The sequence below is a fragment of the Mchenga conophoros genome, linkage group LG19, assembly GCF_057382185.1.
Source record: "Mchenga conophoros isolate Kocher_MC1m ecotype Shallow Benthic linkage group LG19, M_conophoros_male_GT1.1, whole genome shotgun sequence".
NCBI lineage: Eukaryota > Metazoa > Chordata > Actinopteri > Cichliformes > Cichlidae > Mchenga > Mchenga conophoros.
The window spans coordinates 9,057,612-9,083,411 of NC_140544.1; the positions used below are offsets into that span (position 1 = coordinate 9,057,612).

General features: G+C 47.8%; 3 protein-coding genes across 4 annotated transcripts; 1 reads left to right on the plus strand and 2 right to left on the minus strand.

Annotated features, from left to right (window-relative positions):
* The first annotated feature begins 1,240 nt into the window (after window positions 1-1,240).
* jmjd7 (jumonji domain containing 7) lies at window positions 1,241-6,310 on the plus strand. Its single transcript, XM_085257070.1, has 9 exons — window positions 1,241-1,426; window positions 2,177-2,330; window positions 2,520-2,658; window positions 2,738-2,855; window positions 3,604-3,660; window positions 3,744-3,839; window positions 3,917-3,993; window positions 4,380-4,539; window positions 4,669-6,310. The coding sequence occupies exons 1-9, from the start codon at window positions 1,378-1,380 to the stop codon at window positions 4,755-4,757; spliced, it is 939 nt and encodes a 312-aa protein (XP_085113196.1). The 5' UTR covers window positions 1,241-1,377; the 3' UTR covers window positions 4,758-6,310.
* On the minus strand, window positions 5,151-15,482 carry fbxo34 (F-box protein 34). Of its 2 annotated transcripts, XM_085257068.1 has the most exons (3): window positions 15,241-15,482; window positions 12,327-12,528; window positions 5,151-8,623 (listed from the first exon to the last, which is right to left on the minus strand). In XM_085257068.1, the coding sequence occupies exon 3, from the start codon at window positions 8,614-8,616 to the stop codon at window positions 6,715-6,717; it is 1,902 nt and encodes a 633-aa protein (XP_085113194.1). In that variant the 5' UTR covers window positions 8,617-8,623; window positions 12,327-12,528; window positions 15,241-15,482; the 3' UTR covers window positions 5,151-6,714. The 2 variants fall into 2 exon arrangements, with proteins under 2 accessions (XP_085113194.1, XP_085113195.1); XM_085257069.1 differs by lacking the exon at window positions 12,327-12,528.
* A 3,665-nt stretch (window positions 15,483-19,147) lies between these two features.
* Window positions 19,148-23,920, minus strand: lgals3b (lectin, galactoside binding soluble 3b). The gene is made up of 7 exons (XM_085257400.1): window positions 23,815-23,920; window positions 22,659-22,680; window positions 20,987-21,113; window positions 20,389-20,567; window positions 20,225-20,313; window positions 19,528-19,696; window positions 19,148-19,441 (listed from the first exon to the last, which is right to left on the minus strand). The coding sequence occupies exons 2-7, from the start codon at window positions 22,662-22,664 to the stop codon at window positions 19,283-19,285; spliced, it is 729 nt and encodes a 242-aa protein (XP_085113526.1). The 5' UTR covers window positions 22,665-22,680; window positions 23,815-23,920; the 3' UTR covers window positions 19,148-19,282.
* Window positions 23,921-25,800: the final 1,880 nt, after the last annotated feature.

Genomic DNA, 25,800 nt, shown 5'->3' on the forward strand with positions numbered 1-25,800 from the left:
ACCGTGGTGTCATCTGCAAACTTAATGATGGTGTTGGTTGCTAAACCTTCTATCAGGAGCCTTGGTGTTACCATTGACTCAGCTCTGACTTTGGACGCTCATGTAAAATCTCTGGTTCGCTCCTGTATTTATCACTTGAGAAACATTGCTAAGCTGAGTCATATTGTATCGTGCTCCGAATTGGAAGTTGTCATTCATGCATTTGTTTCATCTCGTCCGGATTATTCTAATTCTTTGTTTACTTGTTTATGTAAAGCCTCTTTGGAGCGTCTGCAAGTCGTTCAGAACGCTGCTGCAAAGCTTCTGACCAAGTCCTCCAAGTCCTCCCATGTCACACCCCTGCTGATCCAGCTGCACTGGCTCCCCGTTAAATTCAGAATCCACTTTAAGGTTTTGACCTTGACTTTCAGGGCTCTGCATGGACAAGCACCAACATATATAAGTGAACTTTTACATCCATACATTCCCAGCAGGTCCCTGAGGTCATGTGACTAGGGCTTGCTGGCTGAAAACACACAAGGCTGAAAACAAAAGGCGACTTTTGTGACTGTGGCCCCCAGACTGTGGAACTGTCTCCCTTTGAGCCTGAGATCTGTGGACTCAGTGGTCGCTTTTAAAAAACAGCTAAAAACTCATCTTTTTAAACTTGCTTTTGGTTGATTTTTATGTTTTAGCTTCTGTGAAGCACTTTGTGATTTTTATCTTGAAAGGTGCTATATAAATAAAATTGTACATACTTATTTTGCGAGTTGGTTATTAGGCGCTGCTCCAGCCACCCAGAGAACCCCCCGCCGCCTCGCCCTCTCCTCCCTGCAGCGGGCGCTCCTCGCAACCGGAGGGCGCCCTTACTCCCAGCAAAAGGCCGTAAGAACACCGATGGGTGCCATTCCCAAAATTCGCTGGCATGACGTCGGGGCAGCATCAGTACGAGCAACTTTTTTTGGCCGATGCCCGTGATGCCGCCCTGGGCAAATGCCCATGTGGCCCATAAGAGAAACCGCTACTGCTCCCACCTGACAATAAAGTGTCTCAGGCAGCGAGCCTCAGCCTGAGCCACGGAGCAGCAGCTGGGACTGAATATTTTATGCCTGATTATTATCTGGATCATGATCAGCGGATTTATCGGCGCTCTGGATCAATAACGGCTTATGTGCTGCTGCAGTCCCTCCTCCCGCCAGCAGGGGGAATCCTGCTCTCACATCAAACAGCGCAGGAACCCTCAATCTCTGCGCATGCTCACAAATCAGCATGGCAGCACGCTGCTTGGAAAGAAGCGATCGGCAGTATTGATGATAAACGTATCGATACAGTTATTGTCGCTGCTGAGGGGAGGAGTTGATCATCGATCAACTGATGGTTTAATCAGTCAGCTGCAGGATGGAAGCAGTGAGGAATCGACTGGCCGAGTGTTCACAGGAGGCTCACGGTGAGGCTCACAGCACCGATCCGAGCATTGATCACAGATAGGTGACAGCTTCGGCTCTGGGACTATTTCTTTTGCCACAGAAAGTAGATCCGACTCAGAGCGGCTCACAGCGCATGCTCGTTATCGGGCTGAATGTTTGATGTTTACCTGTTTGGTTGAATTACACATGTGACACACCTGCCCTGCTGTGAGGGGAGGGGTCATAAATCTACAGACTGTATATCCAGACCCACCCATCAGCAGATTAATAACTAACCTGGCCGTCTGCTTCCTGTCACGTGATGCCGTTGGTCTCTTAAACACACCTGACAACATGCAGATCCTTCCACTGCTGAGAGGCTGTGCAGAGGTCAGCGAAAGAAGTCTGGATGATTAAAAATGGAGGGCAGGGGCTGAGGTGGGGCCTCCTTTTGCAGGGCAGACTTTGCTGAGTGAGTGGGTAAGATGTGTTTTTCATTCGTTTCCATGGTTTCAGCTTAAATGTCGCTGTGGTGACCCTTGCTGTCCTTACTGGTCTGTGTCAGCTTGTGAACCTGGAATATCATGACCAACCACGCGAGTGTGGGCGGGGCTTTAGAGTTCTCCAGACTGTCATTAGAGGTGTGATCATGTAGTTTTACCGAGCAAACAGGAAATAAGCTCACGTGATTATAATATCAATGACCAATGCTGACATCAGTGCCCAACCCACCCATGTATCTCAGGTGTTTGCTTATCAATCAGCATTGCTGATCACTGATTACTTTTCAGATCTGTACCTGAACCAATCGGTGCCCTACCTGGACGGGCCACCTGAGCCGCTGCAGTTCCACCGTGACTGGATCGCTCCAAACAAGCCCTGCATCATCCGCAACGCCTTCAGCCACTGGCCAGCCCTGGCCAAGTGGAGCCCTGACTATCTGAGGTAAGCAAGCCCCACCCACCCTTGTCACTATGGTAACAGGTCAGCTCCTAATAAATGAAGTCAGGATTAGTTCATCCAGATAAGAGAGAGATATTCTGTGGAGCTCGTGCATCATCATTTTCAGGCTCGAAGGCGCTCAGCTGTCCTCGTCAGGTGTAGATGTCACATGATTGTTTTTTTTCTCTGCAGGGAGAAGGTGGGGTCAAAGGTCATAAGCGTGGCAGTGACTCCAAATGGCTACGCCGACGCGGTAAATGGAGATCGATTTGTGATGCCTGAAGAGAGACAGATGAGCTTCTCCTCTGTTCTTGACATCATCGAGGGGAAGGTGAGACTGCACGCTGCTGTCCGAATGGCCCTGCATGAATGCCACCTTACTAATAAAGTTGTCTTGATTGAATGTGCAGGTGGACAAAGGGGGCGGAGTCTTCTATGTCCAGAAGCAGTGCTCCAACCTGCTGCAGGAGCTGCCCGAGCTCACTGCTGACGTACAGCCGCACATTGCCTGGATGAGCACGGCACTTGGTGAGCTGTTAGTCTGTCTGCGATGTTGACCAATCAGAGTGTCTCTCACAGATTTGCAGAATCCACAAACATCGCAGGAAGTCGAGAGCATCACAATCCAGTCTGTGAAAATGATGTGTGCGTGATGACGGTGATCTTCACAGGAAGCAGTTTCAGTGCGTTTCCTGTCAACTGGTCTCTCCATCTCCACCTTTGCGGAGAAAACAGGTCCAGCCGAACTCCATAATTAACCTCAGTGTGTGAAGAGGACTCTCCATTTACATGCACAAACTGGAGTCTATTAGATAGATATGATACAAACCACTGCAGCACAGTACCTGTAATACCTACAGCATGTTCTAATCGCTCTAATGGGATATTATGGTCGACAGTATCGAACGCTGCACTGAGGTCTAGCAGGACAAGCACAGAGATGAGTCCACTGTCAGAGGCCATAAGACGATCATTTGTAACCTTCACTAAGAAATTGAATTATTATGATATAACAATAATTATTGAATGAAATTAAAATCAATTATTAAATCAAAAAGCTCAGCGGAGCAGATCCAGCAGCTTCTGTTTTGATTAAAGAGGAAAATAAATCATCATGGTAGGGAAGGACCCCCCTCCCCGCTTTTGAATAACACACTGCCCTCCATGTTTCTCCTCCTGTCGTCCCTGCCGCAGTAACTGTGTGACCCAGAGGGGGACCCACCCCAGTTTGACCACCAGCTGATCTGACTGTTATCCTACTGTTTTCTCCTTTCAGGAAAGCTGCCGGACGCTGTGAACTTTTGGCTCGGAGAGGCGAACGCCATCACCTCCAGTGAGACCCACGCCTCACTCTCACTCTCTCACTCACACGCGAGTTGCGGCGTGGTGATGCTGATGCGTGTTTCTGTGTTTCAGTGCACAAAGATCACTACGAGAATCTTTACTGCGTCGTCTCTGGAGAGAAACACTTTGTTTTGATGCCGCCCACAGACCGCCCTTTCATCCCCTATGGTAACCATGGCAACCACCAAGTCTTCTCTACAGCAATAACCATCCACCTGTGGTAACCATGGTAACTATCTCCGCAGGTTTGTTCCAACCAGCCGTTTACCATCAGAGAGATGACGGCGAGTTCGAGGTCATCGATCAGAGCGACTCAGAGATGGTGCGTTCAGGTTTTCTTGTAAGGCTACGTCCACACTAATGCGTCTTCGTTTGAAAACGAACGTTTTCTCTCAGTCTTGGCCTCACTGAGACGCAGCATTTTGAAAACACGACAGAGCTGTCCCGTTGTAGTTGGACAACGCAGACTTTCTAAAATCACTTTGTACATGCTGCATAGCTTTTCTTCAGTTCCTTTAATTCTCACTCAGTTTTGTGCAGGACTGGAACGTAAGTGTTTTCACAACCCTGTGAAAACAACTGAAAGTGTGGGCGCGGAACGTTTTCAGACGAAAATCACGTTTTCAAATCTATCCGGGCTAGTGTGGACGCAGCCTAAGTCTCAGCACCTCATTTCAAACCACACACCTCCATGACTCCCCCTCCCAGGTCCCATGGATCCCTCTGGACCCACTGAACCCGGACCTGGAGCGGTTCCCGCAGTACCGCCGGGCACGGCCGCTCCACTGCAGCGTGAAGGCCGGAGAGATGCTGTACTTGCCGTCGCTGTGGTTCCACCACGTACAGCAGTCACACGGCTGCATCGCAGGTACCTGAACGTACCACGCTGTGTTTAACTTTACTTTGATCAATAATGGACAGACACGAGCAGATAATCGATCAGATAATCTCAGTGAGGCCTTCACACTAAACACATCCGCTCCCATTTTGTCTGCAGTGAACTTCTGGTACGACATGGACTACGACATCAAGTACAACTACTTTCAACTGCTGGAGGCTCTGTGTGAGGTCACAAGGTCCACGTGACATCACAGCGACAGTGCCACATGGCCAATGAAGTTTTGTTTCTGTGGTGTTTGCAGGTCAAAGTTGGTCAGAAAATACATTTGACTAAAGCTCCTCTCCTTCATCGTTGGAGTCGTCATCAGCAGCCCAGCCATGGTTTCCCACGATTCTTTATTCACTTTGAGAATAAAATTTATTGTTCTGTCACTGAAAACTTCATCAATAACGTTCACCTGGCGTGGATTGATTCCACTTCCTGTTAGTGCCTTTGAACGAGCTGCGGATCAATAAAAATAAAAGTCAAACTTTCTCTTTGTGAATTTAACATTTGAATTACGGACAGTTTCTTTCCCTGAACGGCCGCTGCCTGCGGAGGTCGAGAAGTTAACGAAGGAAGGACCGACACAGACAGGAAACAATGAAAAAAGCTCTTTATTAAAGCACAGAAAAATGGAGCAGACAAACGACACACTCTAAAACTCTCAATCACCGACTCCACGCTCAAGGCCTCGATTCATCAATGATTATCAATCAGCTGATCGCACAGGAAACAAACACTCAAATGTAAACAAACAAGGTGCACAGAGAGGTCGTCGACCCCTGAAGCTCCACCCACTCACCCATCTCTCAGCCTCCATCAGTCAGGTGATCATCAGGAACCTCTGCATCTCAGAATCAAAAAGATGAAGCTTAATCAATAAGCCAATCAGCTGATCGATCAGTAAGAGGGTCAGATAAACCTGCAGAAAGTTCAGGAAGCCAAATTTTATTTTAAACAAGTCAAAACAAGGACCCGCCCACAATTATTCCTGATCAGCTGGGCCAATCAATCAGACATAATGATGATCAATAAACTTCTTCTACTGTGATAAAACAAAGTTTCTTTAAAAACTGGCGCATGACCTCAGAGGGAACATTGACCATGCAGCTGTTTTAGGCTCCGCCCCTGAGGGAGGGAGGTGGAAGAAAAGTTTAGCCATCCTGATTGGTGCAGACGTGGAGGTGTCGGGTGGATTTCCGTCATGGTTACAGACGTCCGACTAATAAAGTTTCATCTGTTTTAAGAAATATATATTTATAAGTTTCTGACAACAGGAAACGGGACAAGGGGGCGAGACGCGTGATGACCACCTGCTCTGCTCCCACCAGACGCTGCTCAGACGGACAGCTGCTGAGTCATATTTTTACTTTTCATCACTTTGATGCTGCTATCAGATAACTCTGTGTGCCCTTATTTTGAAAGTTCAGCTGTTGCTAACCAGTTAGACCCACCCCTTCCTGTGTAAAAAAAAAAAAAAAAAAAAAAAAAAAAATCTAATTATCGGGTCATACATCTCTGCAAAAACATGAAGCAGTCTACTTAGCTTCTGTTTTCAAATTAAAAGTTGAAGGAAACCCACGGTTAGGACGTTTTTTTTCTGTTGGTGATCGTGATCAATAAAGTTCAGGATTTCAGGCCTTTTGACCAATCAATCCCTCTGAGATGCAAATTGTTTTTGTTATTATTTTGCATTATTTTGGAGGTACGGCTCCTGTTTGTAAAAATAAATGAATAAAGGCTGAATTTGAATAAATATTATCGATAACACAGCCTCATCAATACGATGATCAGGAACCAGCCAGTGAGGAAGAGTCCTGGCTGAGACTCCTCCTCCAAACCTGATCACTGATCAGTGAGTGATATCGATCTGCAGATCAGGCTGTGGGGGGGAGGGGTGAGCAGCAGGCGGCGCCGCAAGGCCAGCGCTCCGTCAGACGCAGGGAGATGCTCAAACATCTAATCGATCAGCAATCAATAATCAGAATCAGTCACTACGTCTGCCGGAGCACCGATCTTTAACCTAAACATCATCCAGCTTAAAGTTCCATGGCTTTTTGATTTGTGGGCGTGGTATCCTGCGTGAAAGCGTTCTGATTGGACGCTGCTGACATCACACACAAAGAGCACAAACAGCCTCTGCCCGGCACACACTCACAATCAGTCGTCATGGTTACTCCTGCGGTAGATGGGCACATTAATGCTGTGGAACGCCGGGACCCAGCGGTTGTCATGGAGACCCACATTGCAGCCAGGCGTGTCCCTGCGGGCGCCATGGCAGCACATCCAGTACCCTGGGCCATACGGCAACGCCTGGCAGTACGGCTTGTGGTGCCAGCGGCACAGCGACACATCGCCGCGCCCGTAACGCTTCTTGCACTGCTTGCAGGTATCGTCACGGTAACGGGGGTCTGACACCCACAGCGAGTCAGCGGGCCGCACGCCGTAGTTCTCGATGATGAACTTGAAGTAACTGCAGGCGCACTTGAGCGCGGCAAGGCTCTGCGTCGGCAGCAGTAGGAAGATCTTGACGAGCAGGTGGTGCGGCAGCGCTGTCAGGTACGGCTGCGGCTCCAGCAGCTGCTGCAGCCGCTGACGCTTCTCAAGGAAGTCCTGCGACGCCGACGCACGCCACACCAGAGGCGCCGAGGCAGGGTTGCTAACTACGCCAGCATCCTCAGTTCCTCTCCTCCTAGTCTTCTCTGATTGGCTGTCAGTACTGCAGGGGGAGGGCTTAAAAGGTTGAAGCACATAGGTGGCTCTGTGGCATGGGGGGTGGTGTGCCGAGTGTGTGGGGGAGGGGGTGGAGTCTTCGCATTTCTCAGGTGTTGGAGACAAAAACAATAAGCCAGGCACAGGCTCCTCCTCCTCAGAGGGCGGGGCCTTAAGGTGAGTCTCTGTTACAGTGCGCTCCCTCTCCACACCTGCAGCCTCCTCCGACTTGACCAGCTCACCTGAAAGGGGCGTGGTCAAAGCTGAGGCCGGAAGACAGCCGACTGGTTCCCTGCTCAGACACTGAGCTGCAGGTGATGATGGTGACGCAGGCTGGCTGGGGGTGGAGCTGTGACCTGTGGCAGCGGCGAGCAGCACACGCCCCGCTGTCCTCCGCAGGCTGTTGCTACGTGACAGGTTGCCCTCTGCCCGCCGCCTAAGACATTTAGACTCTAGTCTCGCCACCATATCTGACACTCTGATGCTTTCTGGCTCCTCCCCCCTGTGCTCCGAGCCGTCCCTGAGCTTGGTGGGCGGGGCTCTGGAGAGCATGATAGTGGTGCAGCTCCTCTGGAGAGCGAGCACAGGTTTGGAGTCCAGCTGCTGCTCACTTACTCTCTGCTCCAGAAACGCCACCATGTCCACCACTGACACTTTCAGGTCCGCCTCCTCTGCTGTCCCCAGTTCGCCACCACACTGCTGACCGGAGTTCGGGCGCTGCGGAGCAGGTCTGAGGTCACAAGCACTCTGGTCTTGCTGAAGGTTTTGGGTGTTTCCGGACCGGCGGCGCCGTTTGGCGGTACAGTTTTCATCCCAGCTGCCCTTTGCCTTCACGGCTCGTGACAGCCCCGTCCCAACGCTGTAGTTGGTGCATGGTGCCGGCGCCCTGTCCCTGCTGTTCGCAGCACACTCGCCACCTCCGGCACTATCTTCTCGTCCCCTCTCTGAAACAAAGATGGCGATCTTCTCGCGGACGTGTCCGGGTTTGATGACGGTCCAGACATCCAGCGGCGTGTCGGCATCCTCAGCGGCAGTCTGGAACAGTTTGGGCGTGTTGTTCTCGCAGCCTGGCGGCAGCAGTGGGAAGTGCTGCAGGGTGGTGCCGGACTGCGTCTTGAGGCAGAGCGACGTCATGCTGCTTGTGATGGCGTTTGCTGGGCATCGCAGCGTGTTGGCGGAGATTACACTGAATGGGAAGCGGCTGCTGCTGCCATGGTTACCAGTGTACGTCCTGAGCAGCCCCCCCTGCTGGCTCACAAACAGACTGCTCCGCTGCGTCCCCGTCTGAACGCCGGACGCATCGAGACGCAGCTCTGAACGCACGAGCTTCGGGTAAGACTTCAGGTGCATGAAGGTCCTGTGGGGAGACAGAGAGGTCACATGATTAAAACCCAACCGAGATATTGACTTATCAAAATAAAAGACCCCAGGAAATTATCGACATGTTTGGCATTCAGATTTTCAAAATAAAAGTCAGATAGAGGTGTTTCCTGTGGGTGCGTCTCAGATCAGAGCAGGTCAGACTCTCTCCGAGGTGATTCTGAGATATTTCATCACCCGATCGTGGTGTAAACATTTCAACACGAGATCACGTCAGAGCTGATCTGAGGTCAGGCTTCCTCTCCTCCTCATGAAGAACGCCTTATTAGTCCGAGGGAGGGCCACACTGGTTTTACTGGAACACTTTACCTCTGCTCGTAAAACTGGGATGTGGAGGAGGCCCATGGACTTCCTGTTACTCAGGTGAAGGCGGCACCTTTTTGCCTCAGTAATGAACAAACTCATGTGTGTTTATGGTCAGCGCCCTGACAGACTGCAGCTCCTCTCGCGTCCACCGGGGGCTGCTGTAACTCTCCTCCTTCAAGCGAATAAGAAAAGCTTGTTGCTTATGTTTGGTGGTGGGGGACAGCTGATATGAAGGGGGGGGGGGGGGGAGTCAGTTGCAGAGACCAAAAACACACATGTTCAGCTCCCTTTGATGTGCACACTGCCTCACTGTGGGCGTCACAGGAACTGCAGGTTTAAACCGGATAATTTGGATTTGTTTGTTCTGCGTTCTTCACTTGCCCTCCTCATGTTTCTTGACCACATGTACCGAGCATGTGCAGAAACGCATGTTTTTAACGTTTTGGGTGGTGGATGCCATCATGACGAAGGCTCGGTGAAGCAGCATTACCTCAGCGCTCGGCTGGGCCCGAGCCCGCAGACACGCCCGCACAGATGTGGAGGAAACCACGACAGCTTCATGCTCTCGGCTATCAGTCGCATGGACTCGCATGTGTGTGACGTGTTCAGGACACTGATTATGTTAATGATCGGTTATTGATTGGAGAGGACAAAACGATCTGTGCGCTCAGACACAGACAGAGTGAGAAACTTTGACTCTAATTTTGTCTGAATGTGTTTAATGAGTCATTTTACTTCACAGGGACTTTTTTTTTTTAACCTCCTAGGACCTGCGTCCACATATGTGGACATCACATTTTGGGTTATTTAGACTAAAATACTCAATTTTGCTCTACAAGGGCCTGATATCCACTTACAAGGACATTATACTGCCACTGTTCTATCAACATTTTAAACGAATATCCTCATATGTGCCTCTGATTTTTCTTAGAAACAAAAATCAGGTTAAAAAAAACAAAAAACAAACAAACCGTGTAATTCTTTGTTTTTACATTTATCGGGTCCCAATGAGCCCAAATATCAAAAAGAAATTAAAAATTAATTAATTAAATTTTAAAGTTAATTTATGAGGATTTTTTTCTTTTTCAGTGATTTTATTCTGTTCATTTCATTTTTTGTGTTTATTGAACATTCGGGATAAATAAAGTCAATCTCACCCGGCGCTGATCATTACTTGTTTTCAGTGAAGCCATGTCACCTGGCCAACAGTCACATGACCGGCAGAGTTCCCTGTCACGCCTGCGTCTCAGCCGTTCAGGGTGAGACACAGGGTTTTAATAGTTTTGCAATTTTAATTAGTTTTTATTTTGATTTAGTTTTGACTTCAGATTTTCAATTTTATATCAGTTTTAATTAGTTTTTACCAATTGTTTGCTAGTTTAGTTTAGTTTTTATTTTTTGAAAATCCTTAGTTTCAGTTTAGTTTTGATTAGTTTCAGTTATAGTTTTAGTTGTGTTTGCAATAATTAAGTGTAACAAAATCCCAGTTTCATCATATCAGTCATTCTCTTCTGCTTATCCTTGGGTATGTTGCTATTCCAGCTACCATACCCTGCACAGGTCGCCTGTCTGTCGCAGGGCTAACACGCAGAGACAGACAACTCACATTCCCACCTATGGGTTCTTTAAATAAATAAATAAATAAATAAATAAATAAATACATAAAGGCAGATGAACAACCATTGATACCAGGCAACTATAAAATGTATATCTTGGCCCCAATGAGACTATTAACTCTTGCACCACCGCGTGTTCGTAATTTTGGTTCAAGTGAATTGATAAACTTTTTGAAGGCAATTGACTCACATAGTTATGTAGATATCCCCGTCCTGTTGTCTCGGGATGCATCACGCTGCCTTGCCTGGGGTTAGCTTCTGTTTTCTGGGGATGAGGGTTGAGTGTGCTCCCTTACCTTCTCAAGGTAAGCTAGGTTAGTCTTCTTGTGTGAGCTTTTCAAGTGCACTTTAAGGTTTGTGGGATTTTTCCCTTTAGAAATGTCCCTCATAATTTGTCTCTTTCCACTACAAGACACTTGCTTTATCCAAAACACAGTCATACTCAAAGTAATCCCAAATTGGACTCTGGCGCTTTCTCCTGACTTTTCCTGACACGATTCTGCACGTGGACAGAGCAGCAACACAGAAACACTGGAAACTAAACTTCATTTTCTCCCTTGACTATTGTAGGACACGCACACATCAATGAAAACTAAACACATTTTTGCTATAAATTCAGTTCATTTTAGTTAGTTTTCCTTTTTTTGTTTTTATTTCCGTTAACGAAAATGTTTTTTCACTTCTAGTTTTCGTTAACGATAATAACCTTGGTGAGACTAGACAGATTAAAGGAGCGCCATCAGGTTTACAGCTGTGAGTGAAGGAGGACCTTCCTGCTCCCCGACGGCCGTGTCAGGTTCTTTCTGGGAGAACATAGTCTTCCTCGGGCTCAGCTGAGGGAACACCGAGGTGTTCCCAGGCCAGCTGAGAGACATTATGTGTCCAACGCGTCCTCCCAGTAGGACATGTCTGAACCCCTCAGCTGGACTCATCTCTGAACTGAACCCGCACAGGTGACGAGACAACGCCCGCATTCATGAATTTAAAGCAGGATTTTAATACTGCAGCAGCAGCAGCATCGCCGTAAGAACAGCTTTCCCAGCAGATAAAAGCTGTTTTAAAGCCCATTATGAATAAAGTTGGCTTGGATAAACCCTGCAAATACCAGCCGGGCCGTGCAGACAGCTCCGTGTGAAGTGTCCCGCGTGCACAGAGCTTATACAACCTTGTGAAGCTTACAGAGGCAGGACGCACTCAGAGCTCTGGGTTTGCAGGATGACCTCAGTGATGATGTAACCCGTGAAAAAGGTGTGTTTGTACGAACACATCACAGTTACACAACCGTGCTCAGAAACAAAAAGCCCGTTTGAACACAGTAGCAGTGAAGTCGGCTCTCATCCAATCAGATGCGGATCCACAGCGAGACGAGCTAAGGTTTCTGAGCGAGAGGAGTTTGGTTTCCAGGCCGTCGGCACTGCGCCTGAGAACAATTAGGATTACACAAACCGCAGCAGGGCGGCCAATCAGAGCCAGGTATAAAACACACTGGGAGCACACGGAGGTCAGAGGTCACACGCATGCAGCGAGGGATGAGGCACAGCTGTGTCATCAGCAGCGTTTCTGAGGTATTCATGTCCTGGTCAGCTCTTTAGATTCAAAACAGCCGCCCAGTGGTGTTTCAAGATGGCTGCCGAGGTGGTGATGTGAACAAACTGATCCAGAATCAGAACCCGGAGCTCTGATCTGTCGCACAGCATCTTGGGAGTTGTATTCATGTGTTTCTCTGCGTCACTTTTACACAATGCTAACTGTGTTTACCTCCACTCTGTGTGCTGATTGGCCGGTGGTGGTGCTGGGGGGCGTGGTACTGGTTTGAGTGACAGCTCCACTGATCCTTCAGCTTCACATTTCTCAGACGTTCGCCTTGACTCCTCCCACACAGGAAGCTAAACCAGGCGCTGTTTCTCCTGCGCCAAGGTCTCCAAAGGAGTCAGGATGTGACCGCACACACACACACACCCTGCAGGAAAAAACAAGCACACACCAACACATCAGTGACTCACACACACACACACACACCTGAGGTCACGGCCCAGGTGTATAATCCTCACACCGTAAGCGGCTTCATAATCATCAATATCTTCAAAATGAAATGAAAACATGTTCTACAACAGCTGGATCAGACATGCAGACTCAGACTGGGAGGACTGGGAGTGAACCAGCAGGGCCAGAAGTCAGTTTACGACACGCGGAGCAGCAGCGAGCTCACAGCCTGCAGGAAAAGCTCACCGTTCATCAGACAAACCTGCAGCTTGCGTCTATAGTGAGACACCAGCTCATGATACCTGACAGCCAATCAGCTGCCAGCTCTGTCCTCTCTGTCTATATAAGGAGCCGGTCACAGTGTGTTCAGTACACACACAGGCGCACAAACACAAGAGTGCGCACTGGTGTGCGTTTGTGCTGTTGAAGCAGGAAACTGTAAATATTTCAAAATAAAAGCTGACAGTTTAGTGACCAGCCGTTTCTCCTCACAGCTTCATAGCTGATTAATTCCCGCTACGTCTCCCAGCTGAGACGATCTGCAGGTGCTTCCTGCTCCCACAACAGGAAGAGTTCAGGAGAAACCTGAATGACATGGACCTGCTCACCTGCACAGGTGTGACAGGACTGCAGGTGTCCTGTAGCCTCACGTTTTCACCCCTTTCTGCTCAACACGTAAAAAAAGGACGGCAGGGATAGCTCAGTAGGTAGAGTGGGGGGCCCATGATCGGAAGGTGGGGGGTTTGATTCCCCTGAAGAGCTACCCTGAGGCATCCCTGAGCGAGGTACCATCTCTACACACTGCTCCCTGGGCGCCCAATGGCTGCCCACTGCTTCACTGAGTGAATGGGCTAAATGCAGAGAGGAATTTCCCCACGGGGATTAATAAAGTACACTTTGTTCTTTTTCTTTCTTGACTCTGTTCCTTCAAGCGTCAAAGATTATGATAAGAAATGATTACCGATCAGCTGATTGATTAACCACACACACACCGAGGAGCCCGAGCGGGGGATGGAGTGGAGGCATTTCCCTCCTCCCTCTCCTGAAACCACCTCCTGTTGCTGGATCTGCAGCTTCCTTCTCTTTTGTTTGACGTGAACCAGTCAGAGACATCCTGATCAGGATCAATACACAAGCCGAGTCAGTCTAAACAGGGATCATTTCAAAGCTTTGTTAATGCTAATGAGCCAGATGCTGACTCTGATTAAAGAACAGACAGCGAGCTTATGCTGGAGCACTGCAGGCCTCATTATTTACTGTGTTAACAGGAGATTATTGATTGTTTGGGGATTTTACGATGATACTGAAGTTTTTATATTCCACCTTCCCCTGATGGAACACTGATCCAGCAGCCTGAGGCCGTCAGGTCTGATCTGACACGGGCGAAAGTAAAGATAAACAAACACCAACATCTGCCTATGGTTTCATCTCTAAGACATGCTGCCGTCCACCGAGTGGCGTTCTAACTGTGTCCCAGCCTGTCCGACGCCTGTTCCCTTCAGGGTGAGCAGGAGCACTCAAGCACGTGACCTCATTTACATTTGTAACATTCATGATAATAATCTGTATGACATCTCCACAAAAAGTTGATTAGAATCCAAATAAATTGTGTCACACTGCAGATCTGTAACTCTGCAGTGTCCTGAGCCTTCAAATTAAAAGCTTCTTTAGATCAGTGATTAATCATTAGCATCTTTAGTGCTGAGTCACTGATCAGGAGCCTAAAACATTCTGTACAAATGACAGAGGTCTGTGTTTCAGGCCACTGATTCTTCTATTTACTTAACCAGGAAACCCCTGAGACTAAAGTCCATTTACAGCCAAGAAAGCACCACATTAACAGGTTATATGAGTGGTCAGGTTTAACACAAGCAGAGGAGGGAGCTGCTGAGGAACAAGGTCCTGATGGCTTCTCCAGCAGAGGCTCAAAGTCCTGTGAAGACCCCGAGGATCCTGAAGAGGAGCGAGTATCACAAAAACTGTGTTCACTCACATGCTGTGATCTCCACGGGCTGAAGACAGAGACACCAGCTGATAACGTCCACACACACACAGAGTGTTTGTGGGCTCTGACTCATCTCAGGGTGTGACAGAGTTTAGAGGAATGTGTGTTTCTAAAGTGATTTTATAATCATCATGAGGACATTAGACCCTGTGGGAGCTCAGTCTCAGATCAGACCGGGGCAGACTCGGGCCAAACCGACCGCCAGCTGCTGAGTCTGCACTCCGAGGCTAACAGCTAGCAGCTAACAGCCTGTAAACTTCCCACCCTCCTGGGCCTCCGCCCTGCTAACGGCGAACATTAATCGGTAACCCAGCTGGGAGCGGCTTGGAGCTCCGCCACACCCGCAGCCACACTCGGTAAACAAAGTGTCCTGCACAAGTGCGCTGTTTACAAACAAACAACCGAGCTACACGAAAACAAACTTCGCTGCCGCAGCGCTAGTTAGCATGCTACTAGCTGCAGCCGCTCGCTCTCATTAAACACCTGGCTAACTAGCTAGCGTCTGCAGCTAACTAGCGGGGAGCAGAGGAGGACGGAGCGGCACGTCGATACTCCAGAGGACACGGAGGAAGTTTGAGGAGACGCTGCGGGTGGAGATCGGATCGATTCCACCCCCACACCGACACCCAGCAGCGGCCCCGAGCCGCGGACTCTCGGAGAGGAGAGGCCGCGGGTCGCACTGACCTGAAGGAGGAAGCTGAGTCCGTCCACTGGGGAGCTCCGCTGGCAGCGACCGCAGACGGTGCAGTCCTCCGGTCCGGGGTGTCCTGACTGTCCGTAGCCCAGCTGCTGTCGGTGCCTTCGCTTCGCCGGTGCGTGGACCCACTTTTAAACTGTTTAACGCTTAAACGCAGCACGGAGGTGCGCGCTCCTCACCTAACTACATAGTAAAGCTCCCGATCGAGCACGCGCACGTCAACCTGCGGCTGTGCGTAATGACGTAGCAGTCCTAGCCTGAGCATCAACAACATGTAGGTTCGGTTTTAGCGACACCCAGAGGGCCGACACGCTTCATCAGTATGGACGATGATGGCTCAACGGCACGAAGGCAAGAAGGTCCCGGGTTTGAATCCGAGCAGGGTTCCAGGTCTGTGCTAAGCACCTCACAAGAACGGACTTTACACTTTACGTGTTGAGACTGAAAAGCCACGGAGTTCACCCGAAATAACCCAAAAGACTAAAGGTGTACATCCACAGAGACAGCAGGTCAGCTGATCACAGCCTGCACACCAACACAATCCTCTGCAGCTCTCAGTAGAAATGATCGTTAGTTTGATTGTTTTCCCCACACGGAATCATTACACTGATCTTCGGGTTGCCGGTTCGAGCCATGACTCGGACAGTCTCGCTGGTTGTGTCCTTGGACAAGACACTTCACCTACCGCCTGCTTTGAGGGCCCCGAAAGCACTATATAAATGCAATCCCTTATTATTATTAAAAGCGGTTTCCAATCAGTGCATCATCCATAAAAACATTTTAAAAAATCTTTATGTATTAGAAGTAAAGAGAGTCTGTACTTTTGCCACCTCTGTGAATGACTCAGGTAAACTCTTCCTCAGAGTTACTGGCTGTGCTGACACGCTAACTTTAAAGTAATTCTATATTTTTTCGAGTGTATGTAGGAGAACTAGGGACACATTTGTTCCTGAATGTAGCTCTGACAGTCCGTCATAGATTTCTTTCTTTGTTTGCATGTTTTCCCACGTGTCTGCACGGCTTCTCTCCGGCTACCTCCAACAGTCAGTTCCACACTGCTGGTCAGTGTTTGTCAAGTTACTTGAAAGAAGTAATCAGTAACTAATTACTGATTACTTCCCCAAAAAAGTAATCCAGTTACTTTACTGATTACTTATTTTCTAAAGTAATTAATTACTTAGTTACTTTTTAAAAACACGATTTACAACCTGAAGAGGTGATAAAGCGATAGATCTTTCAGCCCAGTTCTACTTTTTCTACATAATCCATCATACAAAATGTAATCAAATGGAAAAGTCTCTTTTTTTAACTTGTTTTATCAGTTTTAATCTTTTAACTTTATGCATCAAGCAAAAATTTAATTATATGCAACATTCTCTGAGTTGAATAAATTAGTTTAACATTTAAACCTATTTTCTGCACATTCCAGCACATAAAATAAAATATTTTTTATGTTTACACTCACTCTTTCAAATAGATGCAAGTAAAACACAGCAGAACATAAATAAAGTCAAAGACTCAGTGGTCCTGTTGCTCTATTTTCATCTGTAAAGCAGGACTGCTGTAGGCGGAGGTTTGCCCTGATGCAGGTGAAGAATCCGCGAGTTTTTCTGTGAGTTTCCCATTACGTCGTAGCGCACTCGGTGCCTGCTCGGAAGTTTAGGGGGTTTTTCGCTGTAAAAAGAAGTTTTCTTCCCACGCACGATGGACGCTAACGTTTTTGTCACTTTTTATGGAATCAAACTCAAAGTAAGGTCAGTACTTCCACGCTTTAAACGCTGCATGCTCATACTCTCTCCCACAATCGATATATGATCCACTGTTGATCTGCACACAGCTGTTGTCACTAACGGCGCACTCGCTTACGTCACTGTCATGAGACATTCTCGCAAAAAAAAATCACAGTTTTAGTAACGCAGTAACGCAGCGTTCCTACGGGAAAGTAACGGTAATCTAATTACCGTTTTTGCAATAGTAATCCCTTACTTTACTCGTTACTTGAAAAAAGTAATCAGATTACAGATTGCAGTAACGCGGCCCATCTCTGCTGCTGGTAGGTGTGAATGTGAATACCCACGGCGAACCCCGCTTCTCACCTTATGGGGTCGAGGATGGGCTCCAGGCCCCCTGAATTGGATAAGCTGAAGTAAATGGATGGAAGAAAAATGAATTTATTTAAATGTGAATCCAAAACCTTTGCTTGTCACTAAGCTGCCAGGCTCTGAAGCCACGATGCCATTCTTCCTCTCTGTAGTTGTTATAAAGGGGAAACGTCTCTGGACCAGTTTCTTACATTAGGCTGTAAACATGTTTATTTTAACATGGGAATCTGAAGGGACGACTCACCGCTGGACAGTGTTGGGGAGTAACGGAATACATGTACCGCCGTTACGTATTTAAAATACAAAACATGAGTAACTGTATTCCCTTACAGTTACCGTTTAAACAGGTGGTATTCAGAATACAGTTACTTTGTTGAAATAAATGGATTACACTGCGGTACTTTCCTGTTTCATTTTGTCGCGGGTCAGGACTGTTTGGGTTTTGTTTGACAGCTACGTGCTGTTGTTCCAGGCGGCAGCGTTACGGTTGCCATGGTTACAGGGCGACGCTCACTCTCTCTCTGCGACTGTGTGTTTCCTGGGTGAGAGAGCGCCTTTTCGTTGTTGTTGTGCTAAGCTAACAGGCAGAATGCTACAAGCATAACTCTAAAGAATGTAGCATCATGGGCAGTGTAGTCCGTGCTGCAGGGAGAATGGACTGCCATACACGTTATGTGTCTGTGAGCGCGAGGAGGGAGAAAAAGGGGAGTGGAAAGGTACGAGTTGTCATCGAGCAAAAACGGGAGCTGGAAGCATGTAAATATAATAATAACCACTGCAGCCAAGAAGAGTGCCTGACGAGCCCAGTTGTAAGTAAGCTATTAAGACTCGACTGTACACCGTGTTCGTGTTTTCCTCCGAAAACAATAAGTTCCGTTGGAGCAGTCTTTCAACGCCTCTCTCTGTCTCTCGCAAGAAAAGTTGACCCACACAACAAAGTAGAGCTATTTTTTGGCTACGAGCCGACAGGGACCCCGCCGTATTAGTCAGAGGTCCCTTTACTACAGTTCGGAGTCGCGGACCTTCAGTAATAGTAATAAATCACACAGCAATAGTACATTCACGTTGTTGTAAAAAGCATGATAATATATTAAGTAATCCAAAGTATTCAGAATACGTTACTGTCATTGAGTAACGTAACGGAATACGTTACAGAATACATTTTGGGGCATGTATTCTGTATTTTGTAATGGAATACATTTTAAAAGTAACCTTCCCAACACTGCCGCTGGAGCCCCTGCTGGACATTAGAGGAACTGCAGGCTGAACGTTTCTGTCAGGTGATAAATAAAACTGGGTATCATCCGCACAGCAATGAAAAATATGCAGTGTTTTCTAAAAGTGTTGTTCCCAGAACATAACCCCGTGGAGCTTCGTGAATAGCTGTTATGTGTAAAAAAACATTCCTTGTTTACGTGAACAAACTTAAGCAAGAGGAGGAAACAAAAAAGTGTCAGACTTTTTTCTCAGAATTCTGATTTTGAAAAAAATACGTCCACACTTTTTTTTTTCCAGTGGCCCTGATCCTCGTCCCTATAAACTGGAAGATTCAGCCACTCCAGTGCTTCCTGTAACACCAACGCTGTGTTGGAGTCTCTGTTTGAAGCTGCATTAAATGCTGCACTGACATCTCTGCTGTCAGAGGCCATAAGACGGTCTCTGGTAACGCTCACTCACTCCTCTGCAGATGACCCCAGCTGTTTTAAAACTCCTGTTTGAAGAGTTTGTCGTGGTTTAACTAGGCTCATCATTTTCAGGCATCCAGGCAGGACACAGAAATAAGCACAAAACCCAGAATATGAAGTCTTTATTCATTAGACACCTGAACAGAAACATGTGGAAGAATCAAAGCATCTGCTGATGATCACCTTCAAACATTCACTGATAATTTCCTCCTGACTGATCTCTGCTGGGTCAGCAGCCTGTCTCAGGGCAACATCTCCAAGTTGACCCTGGACAGCGTGAGGTCGTAGTAGATGCTGAGTCTCTTGATGTCTCTCAGGTTGGTGATACGATGCTTGAAGTCCAGCATGTGAGAGTTGTTGACAGCTACCTTTAACTCCGTGTTGGTGCACAGGATCTTGATCTGGAAGAGAAACATGAGAGACTGTTGTTGGTGTCATCTCCGCCTCACAGAAATCAAACTGAGGATTTTTTTTTAAGCTGTCTGACCTCAAAATTCTGCCCCGGCACAAACGGGAAGTGCTGCAGCTCCCTCTCCTCTTTGCCCCACTTTTCACCGATGCAGCTGTTTCTGATAATCACCTTCTTGCCGCCCTCGTTGAAGCGAGGGTTGAAGTGGAAGGCGATGTCACGAGCTGTGGCCAGGTCCACCGTGATCCTGATGAATCACAGAGACCTCAGTGAATTACTGACTCTATTAGAGCTTCTCCTCCATCAGGATCTGATTATCTGGATCAATCGTTTCTCTTTTTGGCCAATGTTAATGCGGCGTTAAGCGAAGCAAGTCTGATTTTGCTTCACTGAAACAAGCAAACGAATGCAAACAAATGAAAGTGTAGCTGATGCCTGACCTCGCTCATCCTTGTTAAGGTGAACGAGACACCAGCTGTCCTCACATCTCTCGTTGTTTTTTAATCATGTGTTCACAGCAAACATGAAGGTTTTGTGTGATTATACCTAAAGTTTGTCCAATGAGGTGACATGAGTGCGTTACTACGGGTAACAGCTCACTGTCTTCTTCTACTGCCCTGCTTTCATTACTGTTACTCAGTAATGACTGGATTTAACCACTGTCAGTTTATCGCTCTGTGCTTCCTGTTTACTCTGCTCTACACCCGCCCGCTCGCTTCGTTAGTCTGACCTCTGCTCTCTCGTCACTATGTGACATCACAGCATTCGTACTGACTTGTCAGCATTGGGTTTGATAGTTCCAGCGATGGTGATCAGCAGCTTGTCGTACACTCCTTGAGGCAGAGGCATATTGAAGGGAACCGTCTGTCAAGAAGAAAACAGCTGTTTACTACATCTGTCCTTCTGCCTGTCCTCTGTTTCCGTCTCTGTTTGGCTCACCAGATTCTGCTGGGGTGCAACAGGAGGAGTGGGTCCAGGTCCGGGTGAAGGGCCTGGACCTGGACCCCAAGGTCCGCTGGGCTGGCTGGGGCCTTGGGGCCAGGTAGGGTTAGCAGGCTGACCTCCAGGCCAGGCTGGAGCAGTGGAACCTCCGGGCCAGGTGGGCTGGTTGGGCTGACCTGAGGTTTCAGTGGAGGCAAAAGTCATTTCCACAAACATTCACCTGTTTATTTAACCTGCGAACATCCACCTGGGCACCACAGGCTAACGTCCACACATAACCCCAGATGGAAGCTGCGAACGGCAATGGCAAAATAACTGTAGGAGACTGTTTGACAGGTGACACCCCACCCTAACCTTAGACAGGTAGAAGGTGACCTGGTGGATGTAAAGAGGCTGCTATTAATGAGGCCTCGTGAAGACTGAAGTCCCTTCAGAGACGTGACTGTCAGAGGTCAGTAAAAGTCTCATTTCTCTACAGCGGAGGGTTGGGCTTGTGCTTGGGTTGATCAAGTCAAGTCAGGTGGCTTCATTGTCATTTCAACCATGTGCAGAGTGAAAGGTGTGAAACTCACCGTCAGATTTTCAAACCTCTTACCTGGCCACGCGGGTGCATTGGGCTGTCCGGGCCAGAGACCTCCTCCTGCTTGGTTGTTTCCACCACCGGGCCAGAGACCTCCTCCTGCTGCTGACTGGGTGGTGCCACCATCAAGAGCGTCTGAGAGCTGCAGACACCCAGAAGCAAAGAAACCCTGAGCTCGTTTTGTCCTCGGGACGGTTTCTGACTGAGCACAGTCCCTGAAACACGCAGGGCTAAGGTGCTTCCTTCATTGCCTCCTTTAGCAGAGGGGACATTGGAGCATCCTCTATGAGAGGAAAGGAGGTCATTCCATCCCATAATTCATAGCAGTGCACCGTCAGACAAGGACTGAGGTCACGAAAGTGTTATTAATGGGGTGTTTTTCATTTCATGCCGTTATTGTTTCACCTGTTTCTGTGAGAGGGAAATCATTTCAGTTTCAAAAACTTTTAGTCTAAATGTCCACAGAGTCAGGATTTGTACTCTTCAGCCTTCTTCTTCATCACTTCTGCAGATTCTGAGCCAAATCCTGCCTCACAGGTCTTAGCCGACTGACCACAGATTCTGGATGGGATTAAGATCTGAGGAGTCTGTCTCTGCCAACAGTCTCCTCCCAGTGCTTTAAACAGTAAAGACCCGAAAACAGTAGGAAATAACTTCAACAACCACACTATGAGCAGGTGCTAGGTGATACCGGGAAGGAAGAACTGCATTTTAACAGGAAGAAGCCTGTGCTGGAAAATGCTGGACTTTGTCAAACTGCTCTGGGATCACTGGGAGAAGAAGTCGAGGATGAATTCCACCGAGGGCTGCAGAGGTTATGAACAGGAAGAGTCAACACTTCACAATAAAAGTTTGTAAAACATATGAAACAGTGACTACTCTTCAGTCCGCCACAGAGACAATGTGTCTGAAACACGAGCTGAGACGCTGCCAAAGCTTTGCTACGACCCCACGTCAGTGGTCCAGCTTCACCTCAGCGCAGCAGCGCCCGCAACGCCAGAGGGACACGTTTAAGAGACGCTGTCTGACCTTCAGGCCAGAAGTGGCCGTCTGAAGTACCGAGTGCAACTGAACGCACCACGGTTCACACTGAGGGTGTGTTCAGTGACAGACTCTTCTGGAATGTTCTGTATGAACTGGCTCTAAAGAAGGAATAATAACGCCCTGTTCTCACACACACGCACGCGCGCGCACACACACACACACACACACACACACACACACACACACACACACACAACCCCATTCAGCTATCTTAGTGAGGACCTTCATTGACATAATGCTTTCCAGAGCCCCCACCCTAACCATTAAAGATGAATCCCTGACCCGTACCCTAACCTAATTGTAACCCTGACACTAAAACCACATTTTGAGCCTCAAAAACACTTCAAACTTGTGAGGACCGGGTTGTGTGTTTCACAAGTGCCTGTTGGTTCTCACAAGTATAGTAGTATGCATGTATCGGTCCTCACAAAGATAGCTAGACAGGAACACGCACGGACACACACACACAAGTTTGAGTTTTTCGTTTAGATAATCAGCTGCTGCCTCGTGACCACATTAACAGGACCGTGCTGCACGTTCCACCTAATGTAACCGAAGCATCGATAAAACCTGAAAGCTGCACATCAGGAAACATCCAGGTGAAAGTTTGTGAGAGAAGATGAAAGAGAAGAAAGTGACTCACGTCCATTCTGCTCTTCTGCAACCTGAAACACACAGACAGGAAGAAGCATTAAAACCAGAAGAAGAAGAAAATGAGGTCTGAGGGTGTGGTGGTGCGAGTCGTGACACGGAGCGCAAACAACATGACAAAAAGCTGAAAGTGATACACAAACTGCAAAAAAACGCCGCCCTCATCACCATCCTCTCCTCTCTGCTCGCGCTCACAGCAGGCGCTACACTCAGGTTTTGGTTTTTGGGGATTCGGCCCTTTAAGGCTCAGCTGCAGCTCGTTTGGAGTCCCTGAACTCGACCTTTGAACCGTGTTCGTGTCGTTTACATGGATCCCAGAAACAGACAAACTAACAAACCTTCACATTTAAACTTGTTTAAACATAGCCAGCTGACCTCAGAGTGGCTTCTGAATGCTGAATTTCTGAATGCAGAAATACAACATGATCAGAAATCAGTGAAAAGCAGCTGCTGCGTTAGTCACAAGGGGGCACCACAGCTAGCAGAGCAGCATGTCACATGATCTTGTCTCCTCCTGGTCTCAAACTGGGAACAGAACCACATCACCCAGTTTACGTTCTCTGAAGTCATCTGGAAGTTAAATGCTTTCTGTGTGTTGGTATCGATGTATTAGTCTATGCTGTCACTTGGTATCAAAAGGTTGCTGGTTCGATTCCAGCAGGAGACGCAGATCCCTGCAGGACTCTGTCAGCGAGGTGTGAAACCGCAAAATCAGACTGTGCAGAAGTGCCCTCTGAATGTTTTCCAGATGTTCCTGTGGTTTCCTGCTGCTGGGGGGTGGAGCAACGTTCTCATGCTAAACAAACAAACATGGCGCCTGCAGCAGGAGCAGACGCCGCCCAGGATCACATGGCTGTCAGCAGACCTCTCTGCTGCTCCTGAGCTCGAGTCAAAGAGGCGTCTGTTCCTCTGTGCGCTGCTCGGTGTAAATAAAGTTTGAATGAAAGCACTCACAGTCAAAGCTCCCTGAGTAACAGACACGAAACCTCACAGTTCAGCAACTTCCTCTTCTTCTGAACAACGAACCGAATCGGGGGTCTCGGCAGCTTCCTGTTTGTCTGCGTGCTTTGATTCAAGCATCAGAGGAAGAGACGCCGGACCGAGTCCAACCTGCAGGCAGAGAGCACGAGGACGGGAAGGAGACCTACCTGAGTTCACCTGAGCGCTGCTGATCACACAGACTCTGAAACAGGAGACGCGCTTTAAGTCCTGAGCCTCGCCCTGCTCCTGTATGCAGACCACACCCACACCCACACCGCGCGCGCGCACGCACACACACACACACACACACAGCTGGGTGTGTTTTTATTTTGAACCCTGCTGTTGTTTGCTGACAGCCGGATTTAGCACATAGTTATTGATGATGTTCTTTGCAGGTTTGATTGGTCTGTTTTTATGTTACCAGGAAACCTGAAGAGCCAATCAGACCACACCCTCACTACACAGAACACGATTGTTTTGGACAATATTCACCTGTTACAGCAGCACAAAGGGGACGTTAGAGATGTTACAAAAGGATAAAAGCAGAAACAAATAAGAAGAAACTGCAGCGTGTCACATGGTTACTGCACACGCAGAAACTTTCCATGTGGCGGTAATAACATTCCTTCGCTCTTTCCCAGGATCAGGTGAGCTTCCCAACCCTGATTCCTGGAAGTTCCCGCCCACCTCGTGTCATGGCTGTTTGTTTTTTTCCACTTGGTGGACCAGAGAGTCGAACATGATACTGATTACAGCGGGCCGTTGGAATACTCAGATTACTTTTTTGTTGTACTTAGTGATTTAAGTTTAAGTGAGATTGAAGTAAACGGGTGTTGACCCTGCTGTGGAGGGTACGACCCACAGAGGACGACGGATGTGCTTCACATGTGAAAGAAACACTCGGTTTGACGAGCTGGTCCCTCTGTGACTCAGCAGCAGTGATCGGTCTGCGTCTGGACGAGCTTTGGTCGTTGAGGTTTGCAGCATTCGTTCATGCACAGCTCTCTGAGCTCTGCAGCAGCTCCGTTCTTTCCCTTTTCAGCCGTTCTGTTGGATCTTTGTCCTGCTGATGACCCAGTTTGGTCCCAGCTTTATCTGTGGGACAGACGTCCTCACACTGACTCTGGGACAGTTTGGAGTTCATCGTCCCTCCTCCACCGTGCTCACAGCTGCTGTCAGGTGTTTGGTCAGAATAGAGCAGCCCTTTATTGTTATTGTACAAAGTAATCATGGGTGCTCCGTGCCAGGTGTGCAGGAATAAACAACAGACAGGAGAAACTGCACATTTCCTCCAAACGTGCTGCTGTGCATGAAGAATATCTGCTCCTCAGTCTCGTCTGACAGAGCACAGGAGGCTCTTTGTCCTGGTGCTTTACAAACCGGCCGTACTGGTTCCACCTGTTTCTGACTGTACAGGGTCAAAGGTCACAACAGTAGAGAGTGAGATGGAGCTCAGGGTTCTGACTAGGGTTGCCAACTCCCTGAAAAATAAATAAGGGACACCTCGTGGCCAGGGCCGGGCGACCCAGTTGTCTTCACCCTTCCCAGTGTGGTGAATTTTCTAGCTCTTTTTTTGTGTGTGAAATTATTTTTTTAACCATTTGACTTGAAGTTGATTTAAGTAGATGCATATTCTATTCTTTGTGATATGAACACATGTGAAACAAATGATCATTTAGCCATTTATTTTTAGCTCAAAATGACAACATTAACACAGTAAAACAGGTCTCTTTCTTAAACAGAAGCCTGTCATGCTTAACTTTTGAAAATATAAGTAAATCTTTCTTTAAAAGAACTCTGTCCTGCTTAACTTAAAATAATAGAAAACAATAGAAAGAAAAACATTCTTGTAACAGTGCACATTTAGTGCATTTAGTACAATTGGCTTCAGTTGAGGTATTATTTCAGCTTTTCTAAAGCTAATCAGCTGCTCCTGTTTGTAAACCCGCTTGTTCCCATGATTACGCATCTTAACTCATCATCATTATTCACCTATGTATTACTTTTATGTATTAGTCATCTATTTGTTGTAATCATCTATTCTTGCAGTTGTTTATTACACAAAATAAATTATATTATCACACTTCTGGCCACATAGCGCTGATATTCACTGCACATGCCCATATTAACGTTTTCCAGCCAGGTGTTTTCCT